At 42.1% G+C, this 22,279-nt stretch overlaps 1 protein-coding gene across 1 annotated transcript; it reads left to right on the top strand.

Annotated features, from left to right (window-relative positions):
* The first annotated feature begins 736 nt into the window (after positions 1–736).
* plcb2 (phospholipase C, beta 2) lies at positions 737–22,070 on the top strand. The gene is made up of 32 exons (XM_015970315.3): positions 737–835; positions 910–987; positions 1,460–1,528; positions 2,528–2,668; positions 2,929–3,008; positions 3,090–3,143; positions 3,241–3,316; positions 3,513–3,613; positions 3,812–3,972; positions 4,046–4,192; positions 4,890–5,047; positions 5,513–5,595; positions 5,710–5,794; positions 5,963–6,167; positions 6,255–6,340; positions 6,417–6,513; positions 6,592–6,676; positions 6,807–6,931; positions 7,147–7,298; positions 7,419–7,583; positions 7,655–7,754; positions 7,890–7,994; positions 11,182–11,240; positions 11,353–11,437; positions 11,565–11,948; positions 12,168–12,351; positions 12,694–12,835; positions 13,662–13,726; positions 14,205–14,255; positions 14,405–14,462; positions 19,544–19,627; positions 21,785–22,070. The coding sequence occupies exons 1-32, from the start codon at positions 752–754 to the stop codon at positions 21,953–21,955; spliced, it is 3,720 nt and encodes a 1,239-aa protein (XP_015825801.3). The 5' UTR covers positions 737–751; the 3' UTR covers positions 21,956–22,070.
* The last annotated feature ends 209 nt before the right edge of the window (positions 22,071–22,279 follow it).

The raw sequence follows: 22,279 nt of genomic DNA, 5'->3' as shown, positions 1-22,279 counted from the left end.
CTTTGTTGAACCAGCATTCGGCCGTCCTGCTTCCTGCCTCCACTTATAAATGACAGAATGATCCGTAGCAGATGGACCTCCTGGCATCCTTCACTAAAATGTTTGGGACGGAAATACCGATGAAAGTGTGTAAAAACATGTGTCGTGTTTTCACATTTTACAGAAATGAACACGCTAAAGTAAATCATGTATTTATGTGGGATTACTCAGTTGTAGCCTGTGTGAAAACAGTTTATTAGGAGGACGTATTAAAGGGTCGTTTCACTCAAACTACATGAAAACATTTCCTCACCAACCTCCAGTTATCATCCAACTTATTCTGAGTTTTGTTCGACTTGCTGAAATATGCTTTCTTGTGAAGAACACAATGTCAGTCATTTAAACTTGAACAATTATTAGAAAATTTTACGTAAAAATCACTTAAATAATCATGTTGTAGCATCAGAAATATCCCATTTATCCATTATGGACGACTGGAAGTCTTTAATTTGTTATTTTGAGTGAATCTCTTAAAATAAAAGGCCACATGCTGTTAGACAGCCACAGATTTAGCTTCAGTCTTGGTATATGCGTTTTCTCCTGACTTAATTTGCAATGCATACGAGCTGGGGCGCGTCCTGGCTACTGAGTCGGATGCACTAAGCTCCAGTTCCGTGCATCTTTTGGAGGTAGATGAAGTGATCATCATGACCAAGGTGGATTTGTTTTAGCTTCAGCATTCCCGAATCAAAGCTGACGTCATCAGAACAAAATGAATAAGAAAAGATTCTTTCTTGACCCTCCAGAGGTCAAAGACTACCTGGTCAAAGGAGAACGATTCACCAAGTGGTCAGAGGTGAGTGAAGACTTCCAGATTTCAATGGGAATCGACTGAAATCAACAAATGTTTCGATTCTTGTCTCCCTCAAGGACTCCACAAAGACGGTTCCTGTCACCATGAAGATGGATCCGAAAGGGTTTTACGTCTACTGGGTCAACCAAAGCAAGGTAATCCATTTAGGGAGGTCAGAAAAGAAAGAAGATATCTCTCATCCATTTAGCTAAACAGACCAGTTTAAAGCTGAAAAACTCCTAATTTTCAGGTGTTAAATGTAAACCTTGATTATTTAAAGCATATTGCACTAAACTATGGTGTCAATAATGCTGAAAAATTGTGTCTAAATCCATTTTAACAGCAGAAAAATGCTCATAAAGGCCGAGAGTGATATAAAAAGTGGAATTCATAGCAGAACAGGTGTAGTATGTAACTTCTTGGACCACTTTTCCCATCTTGGCAGCTTTTTCTCTGATGCTGATCACGGTCCAGGTTCACCATGCAGCTGGACACCAGTCAGTGTTAATCTGTCATTTAGTGCTCCGCTCCTTCATCAAGGCCTCAGAAAGCCGCTGACGCTTTAAGGAAATGCACGCTTAACAAATCTGAGCATCTTATGGATGTGACTCTGCTTCTGGTTTCTAGGAGACGACGTTCCTGGATGTTGCAACCATCCGGGACACGAGAACAGGAAAATTTGCTAAACTTCCCAAAGTGAGTGTCACCTTATTGGTTATTTTTCAATCATTCATCTTCTATAACTTCTTCTTCCTGCGTGGAAAGGAGGCCTATAGTCACCGAGTGACGGGACACGTCCATCACAGAGACACGGAGAGATGAATGAGACAGAAAACTCACTCACACCTAGTGATAACTGAGCGTAGCCTTAATGCCGGTCCAAGGGAGGAAACCCATGCATGCCCGGTGACAAACGCAAACTCCTATCAGGAAGGCCGTAGCTGGGAGTTGAACCTGTGACCTTCTGGCTGTGAGGAAACAGTGCTATCACGCTGCGTGTTGCCGTAATATTTATCATAGTAATATTCACATTTATTTTGATTAGTCAAATGGGGGCTGCCTACTGTGTCAGTGTCCCTGCATGCATGCAAATATGGTGTCGAGTCCCTAGTTTGCCCAATAATTTGAGAAGAATATTTGCATTGCAAAAACAGCCACGGACAACTGCAGAGGCAGAGAAACACATGACTTTAAAGCTGCACAAACACACTCCACGCCACAGACCGGCTCACCATCGACTCTGAGATTTTTCTTTTAGAGCTGAAAGCAGCCGGTTGTGGCTTCGTTTAATTTCTAAAGTCCTCAGTGGCTCCTACGGAGACTAGCATCAACCAGCATCGCGCCTCATGGAGGGGAAATATGGTCCCCACGGGAGCAGAGAGAGCCGCGTCGTTCCATTCAGGATGAAGATGGAGGCAGCTCTTCCTGTTTGGGCCTCTCTGGAGCATTTTGGAAAAGCTGCTTCGCTGCTGACATCATCACTACAGACATGACTGAGCGCGGGGAGACCTCGTTCATGTGGGATTAGAAGTCCGTGCGTGTGAATGTGTCTGTGCACACGTTTGCATGTCATGGTCACCATTTGCATCGTGTTCTCCAGCTAAGAGGAAGAAATATAAATCACAGTCTTACAAAAAAAAAAAAAAAAACAAATCAACCAAATTTGAGACACTTGTGTTCGTTGGCTTTTCACAGCAACCAAAAGTACGCAACGTGTTCAACATGGATTTCCCAGACAGCAACCACCTCGCCAAAACGCTGACCATCGTCTCAGGTCCAGACACGGTGAACCTGACCTATCATAACTTCTTTGCCTCCAAGGAGAAAGTGACACAGGTAATAGTTCAATCAGTTCACACACAACATCTGCGTCACGGTGCAGCTGCTCCCCCTCAAATAAGGAACCTACTGCTTCTCTTTTAGTTTTATTAGACTTAATGGCTCCAGATTTAATCAGCTGTAATAAAATTACTATTGTTTGTTTAAGAGCAGCGTTGACTGCCACCATTTCCTGTATTTACACCCTCTAGTGTTAACTTTGTGAATAGCTTTTACAATGTTTGTCTTATAGAATATTTGTTTTTGCCTTTCCACAGAGCTGGGCAGACGACATTCTGGCAATCGCATACAACCCAGCAAGAAACAACTCATGCAGACAAGTTTTCCTGGATAAAATGTGAGCGAATCTGCCGAAGCTCACCTGTAGCACCTCGTGCATTTGGGAATTTTAATTAAAATTCTGTGAATTCACTCTCAGATACGTCCGCATTTCCCTTCAAACCAATAAGGATGGAAAGATCCCAGTGAAGAAGTAGGTTACTGAGCAGAAGTCCATAATAAATATTTGAAATCATTTGGATCAAATGTAACATGTGTGTGTGTGTGTGTGTGTGTGTGTGTGGTTTCAGTATTTACAAGATGTTTCCTGCAGACAAGAAGAGGGTTGAAAGTGCCTTAGCAGCAGCACACCTCCCTAAAGGAAAGGTCAGCTCTTGAATATTATTTAGTTTTTAAAGATTTGTGAAATTTAAACTCGATTTATTCTTAATTGGGGTTTATGACTTTTCCAATAAATATGTTGGCATTTGCAATCCAGACTGAACCAAACTTTGTTCTAATTTGAGTAAAAAAACTGTTTTAAGAGAAGGTTTGACGTAAAAATCCTAACTTTGTGTTTCAGTATGACACCATAAAACATGATGTGTTCACCGAAACCGCCTTCAGGACCTTCCTGACCAATCTCTGCCCTCGGCCAGAAATCTACGAGATCTTCACCAATTAGTATGTTGACTTTGCTGCTGCACCAGCCTGTTCATCTGTTTGTTTTTCAGTTTTGGTTGAATTTTGAAGTGTTTTCTACACAAAATCACACAATAAAAAAATCAGAGCTGAACTTTGGATGCTAACATGTTCATGGTGGGGTTGAGCACCACGAGGGGGGTTGTTAGTGTGATTTTTGCGCCTCATTGTGCACTCCAGCTCCACTAAACCCAACATGACGAAGGAGAATTTCACTAAGTTCCTCAACGAGAAACAAAGAGACTCCCGTCTCAACGAGGAGCTGTTTCCCCGTCTTCGTCCAGACCAGATCAAGGCTCTCATCGACAAGTATGAACCCACCGCTAATGTTTCCAACAGAGGTAAGACTCAGAAAATCAACTCAAAGCCTTTTTTTTCTCGGTGTTCTTCAAAGTGACGTTTCTTCCTCTGCAGGCATGATTTCTCCAGAAGGCCTCTTGTTCTTCCTGATGGGTTCGGAGACTTCGGTTGTGATGCAGGATAAGCTGGCCAAGTGTCAGGAGATGAATCAACCGTTACCTCATTACTTCATCAAGTCTTCCCACAACACGTACCTAACAGGTCACACACTCATCAGCTAAAAGCCTTTTGCTCTTAGCCTCTAGAAAACCTGTCATGAGTTGAGTAAAGGGGCCACTCTTGAGGATATAGCTTCATTTTTTTATAATAGAGGTTTCTTTCTGAAACATTAGCAATGGATATGATTTAAATAAAGATAAAAATCATAAAATAAAGTGAATTTGCCAATTTGCATATGCAGATTAGAGCTAAAGCCCCTCCGTGTTAGGACAAAGTTAATTCCTTTAACTTGCTTCAAGGGCTGTGAGAAAACATCGATGCACAGAAGAATTGCAGTATTTTCTGTTGTGATACTGAATCAATATTTAAAAGCATTGTATCGATTATTTATTTAGAAATTTTATGCAAATATTTACTAGTATTTATCTTTAGTGTGGTGCAATTCACACCCCAACCTTTAGGTGGCAGCAGTTTTTCCTGCCTTGATTCAGACCGAGCAACGAGATCTTGGATTATCCAAGTTGGATACCACTGTGTCTAGCCTTGGTTTTCCAATTCAGTCCAGCCTTAAAAATCACAAATATCATCTGGCTTTTAGCATCGCAATATAGCAAATCGGCTCCTCCATATTGTGATACATATTCTATCGCTAGAATCTTGCCAAAGCAACCCCCCCGCTTGCCTCCATCTTTGTCCAAGTGTGTTTTTATCCCCTTTTCTCCTCCGTTGTCCCGTGCAGCTGGTCAGTTCTCCGGCGTGTCCTCTCCTGAGATGTATCGTCAGTGTCTACTGTCCGGCTGTCGGTGTCTGGAGCTGGACTGCTGGAAGGGGAAACCTCCAGAAGAAGAGCCCATCATTACTCATGGCTTCACAATGACCACTGAAATCCTTTTCAAGGTGGTTTATTCTGGAAATGCACATACGAATACACACAGTAACACGCACACACACACACACACACACACACACACACACACACACACACACACACGCACGCACGCACGCACGCACGCACGCACACACACATTCAAGCAGCCATCACCCTCTCACATCCAACAGTTCCATTTAAGGAGGGCTGCAGCTCCACGGTCACAACACATCAGTTCACAGTTTACAGCAGCTTTCATGTAATCAACAGCAGTAACTCTTCACACTTCTGTTTATGTTCAGATACTACTTCCCCAACTCCATGTTATTGAGTTTTTGTGCAATTTTAACAAATTTATGGCATCTGGCTGTGTTTCTATCATTTAGGATGCTTTTTTCCTTTTCCTCCCTACACAAGGTTTATTTCTTTAATCTAATCCAAATAAAAGTTGCTCTAAATAAGACCAACAACACTGTTTTCATTGCATTTGACAGGATGTGATCGAAGCCATTGCAGAAAGTGCCTTCAAGACTTCAAAGTATCCGGTTATCCTCTCATTCGAGAACCACGTTGACTCGTAAGATCTTTTAACTTGTCCTCTGATTTGCTAGAGCGTGTGTAAGAGGAGGTTTCAGCGTCGCAAAAGGCCAAAGATTGGAATCGAGACAAATGTTATTGTGATATTTTTCAGGGTGAAACAGCAAGAAAAGATGGCAAACTACTGCAAAACCATATTTGGAGATGCTCTGCTAACAGAGCCTTTGGAAAAATACCCCGTAAGTTCCCTTGTGCAACATTTTCTGTTAACTCTACATGAATTTAAGGTCTGAAACCTGGATTATAACTTGTTAGGTTATGTTTTTACTGCTAACTGGTTGAAGAACTGTCATGTAAAAAGATTAAACCAAATATTTGACTTCCCTCTCTTTCATTTTCTCTTGCAGCTGAAGCCAGGCCAACAGATTCCCAGCCCCACTGAGCTCATGGGCAAAATCCTCATCAAGAACAAAAAGGGGCACACAGAAACGCCTGCTCAGAATAAAAAACCCAGCACAGCAGTCACTGATCAGACTGCAGCAGCTGAAACCCCCCAGGACCCAAACACCTCCACCCAGGATGACCCTGCAGCAAGCACTCAAGAGAACCAGGGTACCTGATAAAAATTTAAGTTATGCACCAAAAAAGGTAGTCTTTTAAATTTTGAAGCACTAACGGACTCGTGTTTCTGTGCTAAAGCTGAAGGAGAGGCAGCTCTGGAGGACGCAGAGGAGCAGGAAGATGCAGAAGAACAGGATGAGGAGAAAATGAAGACATCAGATGAGGTAGGTGATGAAAAATGTTCTGCTTTACCACAAGCAGAGTCAAAACTTAAGGCTAATTCCTGTTGCTGCCCAACAGGGCACAGCAGGGCAAGAAGTGACAGCGTACGAGGCAATGTCATCTATAGTCAACTACATCCAGCCCAACAAATTCATCTCTTTCGAGAACGCCAAAAGTATGAAAACATAACCTAAAACTCTCCAAAAATGTATCCATGTCAGTTTGAGCAACTCACTTCTTTATCTATTCACAGAGAAAAACAAGAGTTACGCCATTTCATCTTTTGTGGAGACCAAAGGGGAGGCCATGATTGCTAAGACGGCTGTTGAATTTGTCGAGTATCCTCAAACAGAAACCTTTCTTCTGCCTTAATCTAAAAACATTTGTGTTTAATGCTATCAGAAATAGTTGGGGGAAGAGTTACAAAACAGAAATGCACTTTCATGCTTCTTAAACCATTTTCCACAGATACAATAAGAGACAGATGAGCAGGATTTACCCCAAAGGAACAAGAATGGATTCATCCAACTACAACCCTCAACCTTTTTGGAACGTCGGATGCCAAATGGTTGCTCTTAACTACCAGACGATGGGTATAACTTGTGATATTGCATAAAATATGAAGTAGTTTCCCTCCAATGTTTTCACACATTTCTTGCATTGCATTATTGTTTAATTTTGGGTGAAGCTGAACTTCTTTAATTGACCACAGGAGGTCAGTGTTGCACCTCTTTGAGCCTCTGAGCATCTGAACTCCAGCTGAAGAAAAAACTAACTGGGTTGTGTGTGTGTTTTTTGCTTTATTTAGATTTTCCCATGCAGCTGAACATGGCTCTGTTTGAATTCAATGGTAGAACAGGCTACCTCCTCAAACATGACGTTTTGCGCCGTAGTGACAAGAAGTTTGACCCTTTCTGTGACAGGATTGACACAGTCGTGGCAAGCACACTGACAATAAAGGCAGGTTTCCATCTTCTTTCACTGTTTTTACCCTGAAACTTCTCACAGAATTATTATTAGGCCAGGGAAGTGTGTGTTATCGAGGTCTGCTTGTCATCACATTGCATCGATCTTCACTAGATCTACTCAGGACAGTTTCTTTCTGACAAGAACGTGAAAACTGGGGTGGAAGTGGAGGTGATTGGTTTGCCAGGAGACCCCAAGAAGAAATATCGAACCAAGTGGTCCACCACACCCAACGCCATCAACCCAGTGTGGAATGAGGAGCCGTTTGTTTTTGAAAAGGTGGGCAACAAGGCTCTTCGGATTCAATGAGAAGCGCAGTGCATTTATTGGTGTTTTACTCTTACTTGCAGATCCTGCTCCCAGAAATGGCCGCCTTAAGGATGGTAGTCCACGAAGAGAATGGAAAATTTGTGGGACACAGAATCATCCCTGTCGATGCCATCCAGTCAGGTCAGGAGGGCGCTGAAGAACATAGCTAAACAAACACACCGAGTTCATCAGAATCTCAGAATTTTTCTAACATTTTGATCAGCTTTTGTTTCAGAGGAGCTGAACTTGACTGAGGTTCGTATTTATGCTCTGTAGGCTTCCATCACATCTGCCTGCGCAGCGAGAGCAACATGCCTCTCACTCTGCCCGCTCTCTTTGTGTTCATCGAGGTCAAGGACTACATCCCTGCTGCCTTTGCAGGTGTTTATATTTTTGCTCTGTGTTCACACATGACTGAATAAATGCCTTCCATCAGTGTTGAGGTTGCAGGTTGAGGACTGAACTGGATTATAGACTCACAGCAGATTCCTTTAAACTTAGTGTCTGATTCGTGAAACTTCGATAAAAGCCGATTACTGTGGGGGGTTATTTTGCGGCCCTCCTCAATGCAAAATGGCTATCCTTAGTGCCATTTGGGTATAAAACGTTGCAGGCTTGATTATATGAACAGCCTATTTCAAGAGTGGAAGAAGCCTTCTGCAGACGCACACGTCTCCTTTTCATGGATACAAAGTCATCAATGAGGTCATCTGATGATGTCGCTTCTGAGCTGAGCTGATAAGCTCAGACAGACAGACTTAGGCCAATGAGTGAAAGGGGTGAAAGGCCGACACCGGCCCTAGAGCACAGCAGCCGTTCTGGGATTCTCCAGAACCCACTTATGGCCAGTCCGCCACTGCAACTATCCTATCCTATCCTATCCTATCCCATCCAATCCTATCCTATCCTATCCTATCCTATCCTATCCTATCCTATCCTATCCTATCCTATCCTATCCTATCCTATCCTATCCTATCCTATCGTATCGTATCGTATCGTATCAAATCCTATCCTATCCTATCCTATCCTATCCTATCCTATCCTATCCTATCCTATCCTATCCTATCCTATCCTATCCTATCCTATCCTATCCTATCCTATCCTATCCTATCCTATCCTATCCTATCGTATCGTATCAAATCCTATCCTATCCTATCCTATCCTATCATATCCTATCCTATCCTATCCTATCCTATCCTATCCTATCCTATCGTATCGTATCGTATCAAATCCTATCCTATCCTATCCTATCCTATCCTATCCTATCCTATCCTATCCTGTCGCATCCTATCCTATCCTATCCTATCCTATCCTATCCTATCCTATCCTATCCTATCGTATCGTATCGTATCAAATCCTATCCTATCCTATCCTATCCTATCCTATCCTATCCTATCCTATCCTATCCTATCGTATCGTATCGTATCAAATCCTATCCTATCCTATCCTATCCTATCCTATCCTATCCTATCCCATCCAATCCTATCCTATCCTATCCTATCCTATCCTATCCTATCCTATCCTATCCTATCCTATCCTATGCTATCCTATCCCATCCAATCCTATCCTATCCTATCCTATCCTATCCTATCCTATCCTATCCTATCCTATCCTATCCTATCCTATCCTATCCTATCCTATCCTATCCTATACTATCCTATCCTATCCTATCCTGTCGCATCCTATCCTATCCTATCCTATCCTATCCTATCCTATCCTATCCTATCCTATCCTATCCTATCCTATCGTATCGTATCGTATCGTATCGTATCAAATCCTATCCTATCCTATGCTATCCTATCCTATCCTATCCTATCCTATCCTATCGTATCAAATCCTATCCTATCCTATCCTATCCTATCCTATCCTATCGTATCGTATCGTATCAAATCCTATCCTATCCTATCCTATCCTATCCTATCCTATCCTATCCTATCCTATCGTATCGTATCGTATCGTATCGTATCGTATCAAATCCTATCCTATCCTATCCTATCCTATCCTATCCTATCCTATCCTATAGTATCGTATCGTATCGTATCGTATCGTATCGTATCGTATCAAATCCTATCCTATCCTATCCTATCCTATCCTATCCTATCCTATCCTATCGTATCGTATCGTATTCTATCGTATCCTATCGTATCGTATCGTATCGTATCAAATCCTATCCTATCCTATCCTATCCTATCCTATCCTATCGCATCCTATCCTATCCTATCCTATCCTATCCTATCCTATCCTATCGCATCCTATCCTATCCTATCCTATCCTATCCTATCCTATCGTATCGTATCGTATTGTATCAAATCCTATCCTATCCTATCCTATCCTATCCTATCGTATCCTATCGTATCGTATCGTATCGTATCGTATCGTATCGTATCAAATCCTATCCTATCCTATCCTATCCTATCCTATCCTATCCTATCCTATCCTATCCTATCTAGGGATGCTCAATTTCATTATTATTTCACCGATATCCATATACTGATATTGTCTGACTCTTAATTTCCGATACTAATATAAACCGATACCAATATATGCTGGGTCCCCTTCTAATAAAAAAGAAAAACAAAACCTTTTTAGGTCACTAACATCACATTTCTTCTATCATGTATGTTTCAATTTTTAAAAAATTCTATGCAACAACTACTTCAATTTAAGTTAGTAAAAGTTGTGCATGTAAATATCTTAAAACCAATACAGATATTTTCTGATATTATATTTTAATGACCATTTCGACTGATAAAAATGGCAGACCAATGACAGAACATCTCTAATCCTATCTCATTGTTTTGTGTCATTTAATGCTACGTCTACCCTATCAAACCCTACCCTACCCTACCCTACCCTACCCTACCCTACCCTACCCCACCCCCATCCCATTGTACCATACTGTTTATTGCGGTCTTGCATTGTATTGTACCGTATCATTTTGTATCATATTATATCGTACCATATCATATTGTACCATAACTTACCGTACCCTACCCTACCTGACCCTACCCAATCCTACCCCGTTCTACCATATCATATCATGTTGTACCTTTTTTCAAAAAAGAATCAGGAAGAACTGCTTTTTGTGTCAAAGCCCTAGAAGATTGGAATAGACTCCCACTGGAGATACGATTGATTACTTGTTTTTCACGATTCAAAAATTCTGTCTACTCACATATTGCATCTTCTTGCATCTGTAACTGTTTTTGAGTTTGGCATTTGATGTCACATAATCAGGTTGTCAAAGCAAAGTCTTTTTTTAACTTTATATTTTTTGTCTTGTTTAATTTATTTGGTCTGTTTGTATTAGTTAGTTTTGGCTTATGCCACTGATAGTCTTGCTATGTCTTATTGTTTCAGTGTTTCAAAGGAGGACCCCCTTGAAAACGAGATGGTGCATCTCAAGGGGTTTTATCCTCTAGAAATATAAGCCAATAAATAAATAAAATATCCTATCATGGTGCATCATATTCCTTTTATCACATTTTCTCTCATAATACTTTGTATTGTAACATTCTGTGCTGAATTGTTTCTGAATTGAACACTGATGTGTTTGACTCTCCCTTAGATTTCACAGATGCTTTATTTAATCCTACAAAGGACAAGCCCTCAAAGACCCCCAAAGAGGTAAACTGAAGTTCCTAGAGTTACTGTAAAACTCCAATGGCCCTGATTATGTGTTCCTGGAAGAGGGCCGCCTTTGCTTGATTGTTCATGTCCTGTATTCTAACCCCCGCAGTCATCCTCTGACTACATTTCACCTTATGAGTTGCCTCTTGAGACTCAAACCCCTGCTGACAAAGCCAGCGAAGCCCCCGCTGAAGGTAATAAACACGTGAAGGCAGTGCTGTTGATTGGTGTCTGAGCTTTAAAAATGACACTTCTGTTGTTTTTTTTTATTATTTTTTGCTTGGATTGTGATTTAATAACTGAATTTCCTTACTTTTACAGAAAACACTGCATCTGAACCTGAAGTAAACACTAATACAGCAGACAATTTACCCCAAACTCCTCCTGAAACTAGTGAAGAAAACGTCAAAGAGGCTGTTCCTCCCGAACCCGAGCAATCTGAAACTCCTGCTGAAGCAACTGAGCCAGATGTAGAAAATTCATCAAGTGAAATTCCTCCTGCAAACCCTTCATCAGCTGAGGAGGCTGAGAAAGCCCCAGAGCCAGAGGCCACTCCTGAAGCCAAAGAAGAAACAGTTTCTGAGCCTGTTTCAGATCATAAGGATGCATCTGAAGCAGTCAGCACCGAAGAACCCACACCTGAAAAAGAAACCACAGTGTCCTTGTCCGCTCCAGCAAATGCATCGACCGAGTCTGCAGAATCAGGTGACTCATCTCAGTCGGTAACCTATAATTAAGGTAACAGTGAAGTGCATCATGTGCGGCATTCATCACGTTTTCTCTTCTGCCAGTGCACTCTTGGCAAAAGGTCACAGATGGCAAAAATGTGAAACAATTTTGAAAGAATTTTTGTTATTAAATTTTGATTTGACTGTCACAAATTAGAAGATTCCCACAACCTACCCCTTTGTGCTCCTGCTGCAGATCCCTCCACAGTGCCAATTGAAGAACTGATACTACACAAAAACTATCTGAAGGTCACCAAGCGACAGGAGAAAGAGCTGAAGGAGAATGAAAAGAAGTATCAGAAAAAAACAGAAGATCTGATGCAAAAATACTCAGACTCCTTCAAGGCTATCAAAAAGAAGACTTCGCTGAAGAAAAAAGAGTGCGTATTTTCATTTCCCTGCTGAAATACAGCAGGCTGCTTAACAAAAGAGCCTTTGATCATATCAGTGGAAGAAGGATGTTCAGAGACCCATCTGTCCACTTATTTATGTCAAATCACCCAAAAACGCAGTTTTCCCTTCCATTCAGAGCACTGACCAGCAGCTTATTAATGACCCACTAAGTTGTATTGGTCAGGATTATTAACTGGAAGCTTCTTGTTTGCTACAAATATTAGGTTTTATAACATAAAAATGAAGAAAGAAGGAAATAGATGATGCACGGTGTGTTTGCATTGACTCCGTTATTTTTTACGAATGTGCTTTGCTCATGTGTCCATCAGGGGAGTGGACAAGTCTTCTGACAACAATGTGAAGAAAGAGCGAGTGCAGGAGCAGAAGGAGAAAATGCAGATTGAGCTGAATGCTCTGTGGACTGAACAGAGTGAACAGTTGAAGAAGAAGAAAGAGCAATGTGCTACAGAGGTAATTCAAACGAACCTGAGCTTGTACCGACCAACCGAATGTTGCAGCAGAAATCGACCGGGCAACATTTTTCCAATCTTCAAACTGTAGCTTCAATTTGCTGACAGGATCGACACCATCCATCCATCCATCCATCCATCCATCCATCCATCCATCCATCCATCCATTTTCTGAACCCGCTTGTCCACGTAGGGTCGCGGGGGTAAGGGGGTGGGGGGGTCGGGGGCTCCAGCGGTCAATGGGCAATCAGGCGGGGTACACCCTGGACCGAGAGCCAGTCCATCACAGAGGATCGGCACCTATAAATGAAAAATATTTCTAATTTGGTCTTTGGAGGCTCACTTTTCTGCAGCAAGTTTTGATTTGTTCATTCAGTTTATTATTTTAATCTGTCTGTCTATTTTCATGCTGAACTTTTCAAAACTGGGACCTGAAAGCGAACACGTGACCACTGTACTAATGGAGCCCTTTTCATGCATTCATTATTCAACAGTCACTTTTCATGACAATCATGGTCTTTGTTACATTTAATGACTTGCACCAAAAACAGAAAATCCTGCCCAAAGCTAAGGAAACAGTCACCTCTTAGCAGCAACTAATATTATTTCTCTTTGTTGCTTTTATTCTTGGATCACTGCAAAAGAGCAACGCTTTCTTAAGAGCTTTTAGATCGGACTGAGGTACTTTCAGTAAGATTTCAGTCTTTGCAGGACTAAAACAAGGTCACTCTGGTTTCTTTAAAGTATCTTTCAACTCAGCTGACCTCAGCTTAAGCCAAGCGCTCTGCACAAACAGACTCGTGAGGTTGTTTTTGTTTTTGTGACAGAGACTTGCCAAACTGTTGGAGATGGCCACGGAGAGACACACCATCGAACTGAAGACCTTGGAGAGGTGTGAGCAACACATTTGGGACATGGCACACAAAAAAGGCCTTGCTGAGTCCGACCAATCTGTGCACTGATGCTTTGGTGTGACTCTGTGTGTGTGTGTGTGTGTGTGTGTGTGTGTGTGTGTGTGATCTGAGGTGAGAAACCTGACATTTTGCAGAGTATGTCTCAAATAATGAATGAATCATCTCAGCAGGCAGGTCTTCCAGTGTCCTTGGCTGGCTTCAGTTGTGTGTGTGTGTGTGTGTGTGTGTGTGTGTGCGTGCGCGTGTGTGTGTTGTCCTAAGTCCCCAGTAGGCAGATGGTTATCTCAGGACAACCAATACCCAACAGGTGTTTAAACACCAGTAGAGAAACTCTGATAAGGTCATAATAAACACTCAGCCTTGCAACTCTTGATTAAAGGGAAAAGGTTGTTTAGAGGTTATTGTTCCCTTTCAGGTTGTGCATCCTCACCTGTTGTCTTCTCCCTTTCATTGTAGTGAAACCAAAGAGAAGAAGAAAGCGCTATTAAAATCCTCCGAGAAGTGCAAGTAAGTTCACAGCCTTCATTTACGTCCAAGTGTTTCTTTTCAGTTTTACTATCGTCTAATCAAATTGTCCCCTCCAGGGAGGAAAGAAATTGCGGGAATTGAAAACTTTTATGACTTACATGTTGTCTAAACTAAATTATTTTTATTAGGTTGAAAAAGTCAAAGAGCGTGGAGCTTCTGGATGAGACAAGTCAGTCTGATGTTGCCGTAAGTGATTGTTTTTGCTTGTTGAAATGTAGAAAATCCTTTTTTATTCAAGTTTTCTACATCAAACTCAGTCAATGCAGCACCTAATGATTGCAAATGCAAAACTGAAAATGCTTCAGTGGGTCCGGGTGATGGGGTAGGAGTGTGTATTGGCAAGAATCTGGCAATTCGATGTTTACCACAATACAGGGGAGATGATGTGGTGTGTTGCGATACTAAAGCCAGACAATATTTGCAAATCTTAAGACTAAATAAACTGGAAAACTCAGTTCAGAAACTTTCAAGACAAGTCCAGTGTGTTGGGGTTAGGGTTACCGTAAACCCTAACCCTAAATTCTCAATAAAAACGTGATACTATGCTTTTAAATATTGATTCAGCATCACAACTAAAAAAATGTTGACATCTCAGTTTGGTGATATTTTCTTACATCTCTAATGGGAGTAGCAATCCAGTCTGTCCTCTCTCAAGCCACTCCCACTAGTTCGTGCAGTGGGAACCTTCAAGCCAGCCTGGAAATAAAGTAACTCCAGCATGCCCTGTTAGGTCTCCTGAAACACCTTCCCTAGGGAGGCATCCAGGAAGTATCAAGTATGGTCATTACCCAGTGCTGCTGCTACCTCAGCACATGTCCTGTCACCCAGTAACCATGACGACAACAAAAGCCCCAACAACACATCTCCTTTAAGGCTTTAATTTTTTACCAGCAGACATTAATAGGTAACACTTTACAATGAGGTACACAAAATTGTACTTTGTTAAAAGGGAACGACTTAAGGGGTAATGAGTAATGAAGCAGGGAATAATAGGTAGTTAATAAGTAGTTACTAGGGAAAATGCTCATCAGTCTTTTTTCAGAGTCTAATAGGTAGTTAGCCAATACTTACTGCTCCTTCCCCACCAGAGAGGTGACATTCCATGTGCCAAGAGCCAGCTTCTGTAGCCGAGGATCAGACCGCCAAGGTCCCCGCCCTCGACTACCACCCGTCACACACTGCACCCGACCCCTTTGGCCCCTCCCACGAGTGGTGAGCCCATGGAAGGGGGACCCACGTTTCCTCTTCGGGCTGTGCCCGGCCGGGCTCCTTGGGTGAAAGCCCGGCCACCAGGCGCTCGCCAATGTGCCCCACCTCCAGGCCTGGCTCCAGAGGGGAGCCCTGGTGACCCACGTCCAGGCAAGGGAACACGGTTTCCATTTATATAATTCATCATAAGAGGTCTTCGGGCCTCCGAAAACTTAGCTCCTAGGATCATTGAGACACTCAAACCCCTCCACCACGGTAAGGTGACAGCCCAGGGAGAGGAAAAGATGAAACAGTGATGTTAAATCACTGTGATGTTGCAAATTATTTGCATCCTTCATGAAGTTTACAAAAGAGAGTCCACAGGTACTACATTCATCTGGGATTCGTTCCTTATTGCGTTCATAGATAACTATCTATTAGACCCCGAAAAAAGATTGATGAGATTTTCACCAGTAACTACTGGTTAACTACCATTCTTCCCTGCTTCATTACTCATTATCCCCTAAGCGGTTCCCTAGTAACGAAGCACAATTTTGCGTACCTTGTAAATTGTTACCCATTAAACTGTAATCATCTGCCGCTTTGTCCGCTTTTATTACAAGAAAAACCAGGACACATTTTGAGCATTCTTCTACTTTGGACAGCCCTGATGTTTTGCAGTGATGTAATGGGCCTTCAAAAGCATACTTGGAAGGATATAGCCCCTGCATTTGGACACACCCCCAGACCTCCCCTCAACCTGGAGACCACTCTTTTCTCATCGGGAACCGTGGTGTCAGATGTGGAGGTGTGAGTAATATAAAAAAAAACTGAGGAGCTTATCTTCATCAAATGGAGTGCTCACTACTTTGTACGCACATGAATTACAGGGTGTTAGTATCAGAGCCGGCTCTCACTAGCCTTTTAAACACGGTGCCTGAAGATTTGAGCTAAACCAAGAAAAACATTACTTTAGGTAGCTCACAACATCAAACACCCACTCACTGCTTTCAGGAACACACACATTTCTGAACTGTAAGTACACCCACCATCTTTGTACCCACAGTAGGTTCCCAAATCACAGACACACCATCATGCTCATGTCCTCACCACAGGACAGCTCACACAACACTCAGAAGCTGTTTTGAGGGAAACGGGTTAATCCATGTGTGGTCGATGACCCACTGAGCTCCCTTGTTTCTCTGTCAGCTAATCAAGATTCAAACCTGGTCTATCTGGGTTAATGGCCAGTCCATTTGATTCTGCTCCTTGACAATCAGCTCTATCGAAATGGCAAAATCTCTCCTCTTAACCTTCCACACAATTGGGTCAAGTACGAGTTCAAACTAATCAATGTAATCAGCATTCATCCATTAATTAACGTGTCTATTCATCATCATCATCATCATCATCATCATCATCATCATCATCACCATCATCACCATCATCACCTTTATTTATAAAAGCACTTTACAGGCATATATTATGTCACCAAGGTGCTGAACAAGACTAAACTAAAGAAAGATAAAACAAAGAATATATAGAAAACCAAATAAAAAACAAAAAACAGCAAAATACAAGATAACATCAGTTAACACACAGATTTAAAAGCCAGATTATAATAATGGGTCTTCAGCGCCTTCTTAAAAACCTCTACTGACGTGAAGAGTCGCACAGATAATGGAAGATCATTCCATAATTTCGGGCCTGCTACCGAAAATGCCCTGTCTCCTCTTGTTTTGAGCCTAGTTGCGGGGACTAGAAGCATATTTTGACTCTCTGAGCGGAGCGAGCGACTAGGTGCCATCCTGTTCAATGCCTTAAAAACCAATAAAAGAATTTTAAAACACACTCTAAAAGCGACCGGTAACCAGTGCAGATCTGCCAGGATGGGTGTCACATGACCATATTTCCTTTTCCCTTTTAGGAATCTTGCCGCAGCGTTTTGCACAAGCTGCAGACGAGCTACTGTACTCTGTCTCACCCCAATTAAGACAGAGTTACAGTAGTCTAAACAAGAGGTGATAAACGTATGCACAACAGTCTCGAGGTCCTTTCTAGTTAAACATGACTTCACTTTGGCCAGACGTCGCAAGTGGTAAAAAGAGGACGATACAACCGCACCCACATGTGCGTCAAAGGTGAAAGCGTTATCTAATGTCACTCCTAAGTTGACTGCCGAAGAACATGGTTAGGCATTCGTATCCCTACTATCCAGTTTTGATCGCTCTAAATCACGATGTAACCCAAACAACACTGCCTCAGTCTTGCTTTCGTTCAGACATTAAAAAATTGTCCGTCAACCATTACTTAACTTCATTTAGACAGTGCATTAAGGTAATAATGGGACAGTAGCTTCTATAATCCAAGGGTAAATAAAGTTGGCAATCGTCAGCATACATATGAAATCGAATTCCATACTTCCTCATGATGTCCCCCAGTGGCAAAATATAAATCAAAAACAATAGTGGTCCTAATATTGAACCCTGTGGGACCCCCCCGCCGCAGGTGTGTGAATCCAGAACTAAACCCACCCATCATTACACTTACTGTCCTATCCTTCAAATAAGATCTGAACCAGTCTAAGGCCAAACCAGAGATTCCTACATTATACTCCAAACAATGGAGCAACACTTCGTGGTCCACAGTGTCAAACGCAGCTGTAAGGTCCAACAAAACAAGTAGCACAGGATTTCCCCTATCAATTTCCAACATAATGTCATTTAATACCTTTATCAGTGCCGTTTCCGCACTATGAAAAGCTTTAAAGCCAGACTGAAAAGTTTCCTTGATGTTAGACTCTTCTAGGAAATCCATCAACTGAGTATAGACACATTTTTCCAGAATTTTACTCAGAAAAGGAAGCTTTGCAATCGGCCGGTAATTGCAAGGCTGCATAACATCTAACCCCGATCTCTTTAACAGTGGGTTAAGAACTGTCTTTTTAAAATCAATTGGGACACAGCCAGAGGCCAAACTGCTATTAATAACTTTCAATATTAATGGTGCTATTCCATTAAAGACTTCCTTAAACAGCCGTGGTGGTATGATGTCTTCAGGAGATCCACTCGGTTTAATTACGTCCACCAACTTAACTAAGTCATCACGGGATACTGGCTGAAAATACTCTAAATGTCTATCCAAAGGAAATGAGGGAGTTTGCATATTTGCTCTTGACAGTGCAGAACGCAACAATGCCACCTTTTCAATAAAAAAAAACCTAAGAAAACTAGTACACATGTCGTCTGATAGCTGTGCAGGGAAACCATTATCCACATTTATCACAGCATTAATTGAGGCATAAAGCATCCGAGAGTTGTTACAATTAGAAGCGACTAGTTTTGAATAATAGTCAGTCTTTGCCTTTTTAACAAACTCCTGATAATTTTTCCAGCTTTCCCTTAGGGCAATCAGGGAGCCATGCAGTTTGTCCTTTTTCCATTTTCTCTCACATCTCCTGCATTCCCGTCTTGCAGCCCGCGTGAGCTCAGTTGACCATGACTTAGCAGCACGATTTACCTTCTTCATTCGAAGAGGTGCAATAGTGTCCAGAATGTCCTTACTAATATTGTTAAAACAGCTTAGCAGGCCATCCAGACTTCTCCCATCTGATTAACGATGCACAGCTTCACTGAATAAAAATAAAAATTGTCCTGAGGTAGCTGAATTCACAGAGCGAGAAAGTGTGACAGGAGGAACAGATTTCAGCATACTCTCACCCATGTTAGTGTCAAATAATACCGGCTTATGGTCAGAAAAGACTGCATCATGAACACAAAGGTTATAACACAATCACCCGTTTGATCAGCACTGACACAACACTGAGAGCTCGAAGGCAAATGCTGTGAAATCTCACCGAAGACCAAATCTGCGACTTGACTGTATTGATTCCTCTTGCTCAGGTTGTGTCCCATGGGCACGTGGACACACACTCACAGGGAGAAACATGAGGAGGTGATCTACTTAGAGACAAACCATCAGTCTATACCCATCACACAACACACACAAACATGCTCCTCAAAACCACAAGTCGATGGCGTCCGTCAAAAGTAAGGTGCTTTCTACTTTACTGTTCACAGCCCTCTGACTACAGTCCACAACTAGAGGCTCTGATGAAGAAACAAGAAGCCACACTAGAGGAAATCAAGGCCCTGACTCACCAGGTACACAATATGACTTGTTTCCATCACTTAGTAAGGTTTGGTTTTAACAGAAGCTGTGGGCCTGCTAAAACAGAAAAACCAGATAAAAACAGAAATTAAAGTCTTGACCAAACAATTTCCTGGATGCTTTTTCTACTGGAAAAAAGCAGGTTTGGTTTCCCGAGAGGACCATTTTATGGATTTATCAATAGTGTCCTATAACCTAAAGTCAAACAACGACTAAAATGTTTATGTTTGATCTTGTAATGAAAACATTTATTTTTTTGCATGAAGATATTTTGTAGCAATAATAAAGCCATAGTGCTTAAAGGGGAAAGGATGCATACCCAAGTGAAATCTGACTGAACCTCTGAAGTACCCCTATCCTGCCAGTCATCCATCCTTTGCATGTCCAGAAACACTAATTGAAATTTCCAGTGTGAAATCTTGTGTATGAAAAGCCCATCTACTTCCGGACCACGGGTCCCTTACTGTCAAAAAAAGAGACCCCGCATATACTGGTATCGACATAGTCCAAAACCCTATCCAGTTATTTTATGGCGCGGTATGGGGGCCAAAATTAAGACTACTACCCAGCAGCAGGAGGCTATATAAATTCTGAAGCAAACTACCGACCTGATTAATGATAAGCTGGCGCCGGTAACTGAGAGGCTGGCGCTGATTACTGAGAAATAGCACCTTTACCGGTGTTATTACTAGATACGCTAGGGACTAGCAGCCCTCGGCTGGTCATTGACTGGTTCACACACTCCCTCTGCTGTCTATTAGCATGGACAGGCTAGCGTTAGTATGGACGGGCTGGTGTTAGCATTGGAGAGGCTAGCCATTAGCGTGCCTAGGCTGGCCACTAGCCGGACTTCCTACCCCCTTGACGGACTATTAGCATGGATAGGCTGGCGTTAGCATCGGAGAGGCTAGCCATTAGTGTGCCTAGGCTGGCCACTAGCTGGATTCTCTACCCTGTCGACGGACCTTTAGCATGGATAGGTGCTGGCGCTACCTTCAGAGAGGCTAGCTATTAGCATGTCTCGGAGAGTCACTCTATTAGATGTGTGTGTGTGTGTGTGTGTGTGTGTGTGTGGGTGGGGGGGGGGGGGATACATATTATTTAGTTTTAATAAAGATAATATCACAATTTAAATAATTATTAAGCTGTAATTCAATACAAGGGATTTAAAATCCAAAGATGAAAAGTACAAACTAGTTAGCTCTGGCTTTTTCTCTGATGCAAGAAAGCCAAACTATATAAAAAGAAAACACCATCAACCTGTAATTACGAGCAAAATGGAGTTAACGCAGCACCTAATCAATGCTAACAGGCTGTCAGCTTTACAATATGCTTAAAGTTAATGTGTATAACAACGCGTTCTGTCAAAGGAACAACTGTGATTGCAGGTCTAGCTGACTAGTGACTCTCTGAGACATGCTAATGGCTAGCCTCTCTGATGCTAATGCCAGCCTATGCATGCTAAAGGTCCGTCGAGGGGGTAGGAAATCCAGCTAGTGGCATGCCTAGGCATGCTAATGGCTAGCCTCGCCGATGCTAACGCCAGCCTATCCATGCTAAAGGTCCGTCGAGGGGGTAGGAAATCCAGCTAGTGGCCAGCCTAGGCACGCTAATGGCTAGCCTCGCCGATATTATAGTCAAAACACTCCTGCCTCAAAAGATTTCCTAAATCAAAAGTAAAACAATTCCCAGATTTTGGACTGTTACCTGTAACTGTGCCCATTTGTGTTTTCATTTGTCTACGTAATGATGCAGAGTGACACATCCAGTGAAGGCACTTGAGAAAACAACAGACCGCGCTTCCACCGCTGTAAATGATGTCAGAGGCTTTTTTGTTACAATGTTCTCCTTTGATCTGGAGAAATCTTGGCAGTCATTATTGACAAAAGAGGTGTGAGATGGTTTCGATATTGATGCGCGAACACCAGATGGACGGTGTGGTTTTTGTAAGCCCCAGCAGTAGTACTAGCTTGAAGCTTCCAAACGAAACGTTTCTTTGTGAGAAACGGTGGGAGGATTTCAACTTAACATTCATATATGTAACTGTATCTTCATTTGTATTGCACCGAGTAAAAAAGTCTTGTAAAAATCTGTCACGAGCTTATTTAACCTACAGATTTTTTTTTTACATTTGTCCTCTTTGTTTGCAGCTCAACCAAGAGGCTCTGACTGAGCATGCTCAGAAACTCAGGGCTCTGCCTGCAGAAGTAAAGGAGGCTGTAAACGTCTGTGTGGGAGCACATTTCCCTGAATTTGTTGATGAGACTGGAGCCAAAAAGGCAGAAGGAGAATGCTTTTACGGAAACGTCTTTCTGGGTTAGGTGCAGCCTTCATTTTCCCTTTCACTCTGCAGCTTTAAACTTACATGACTTCAACTCTGAACAATGTTTAAAAGTAGTAGAGGAGGATTGTTCAGTGAGCAAAGCTCTGGGTGATTAAAGATGCTTTTCCTGGAGAGTTAATCTCCTGTTTGATGCTTCATTTCTGCTTCTTCTCACTCCTAAATGAAGCTAACATTGAAAAACATCATCCAAATGAAGAACCTCCACTAAAAGCTGCGGCTTGGTACTTATCGTCCTTCTTGCTCAAATTCGGTAATAAAACGAATAAATCTTGCAAGAGAAATAGATTGTTGCAAACTGCAG

The sequence above is a fragment of the Nothobranchius furzeri genome, chromosome 18 (assembly GCF_043380555.1).
Source record: "Nothobranchius furzeri strain GRZ-AD chromosome 18, NfurGRZ-RIMD1, whole genome shotgun sequence".
NCBI classification, from domain to species: domain Eukaryota; kingdom Metazoa; phylum Chordata; class Actinopteri; order Cyprinodontiformes; family Nothobranchiidae; genus Nothobranchius; species Nothobranchius furzeri.
The sequence above is the reverse complement of the archived record's forward strand: the minus strand, read 5'-3'. Positions and strand labels throughout refer to the sequence as shown.

What these genes read in the sequence shown, in the direction of transcription:
- plcb2 (XM_015970315.3), top strand. Translation starts at nt 752, where the DNA reads ATGAATAAGAAAAGATTCTTTCTTGACCCTCCAGAGGTCAAAGACTAC. An exon ending in CCAAGGAGAAAGTGACACAG is followed by an intron (nt 2,669 to 2,928) that starts GTAATAGTTCAA and finishes GCCTTTCCACAG; the next exon opens with AGCTGGGCAGACGACATTCT. An exon ending in GAACTGAAGACCTTGGAGAG is followed by an intron (nt 13,727 to 14,204) that starts GTGTGAGCAACA and finishes CTTTCATTGTAG; the next exon opens with TGAAACCAAAGAGAAGAAGA.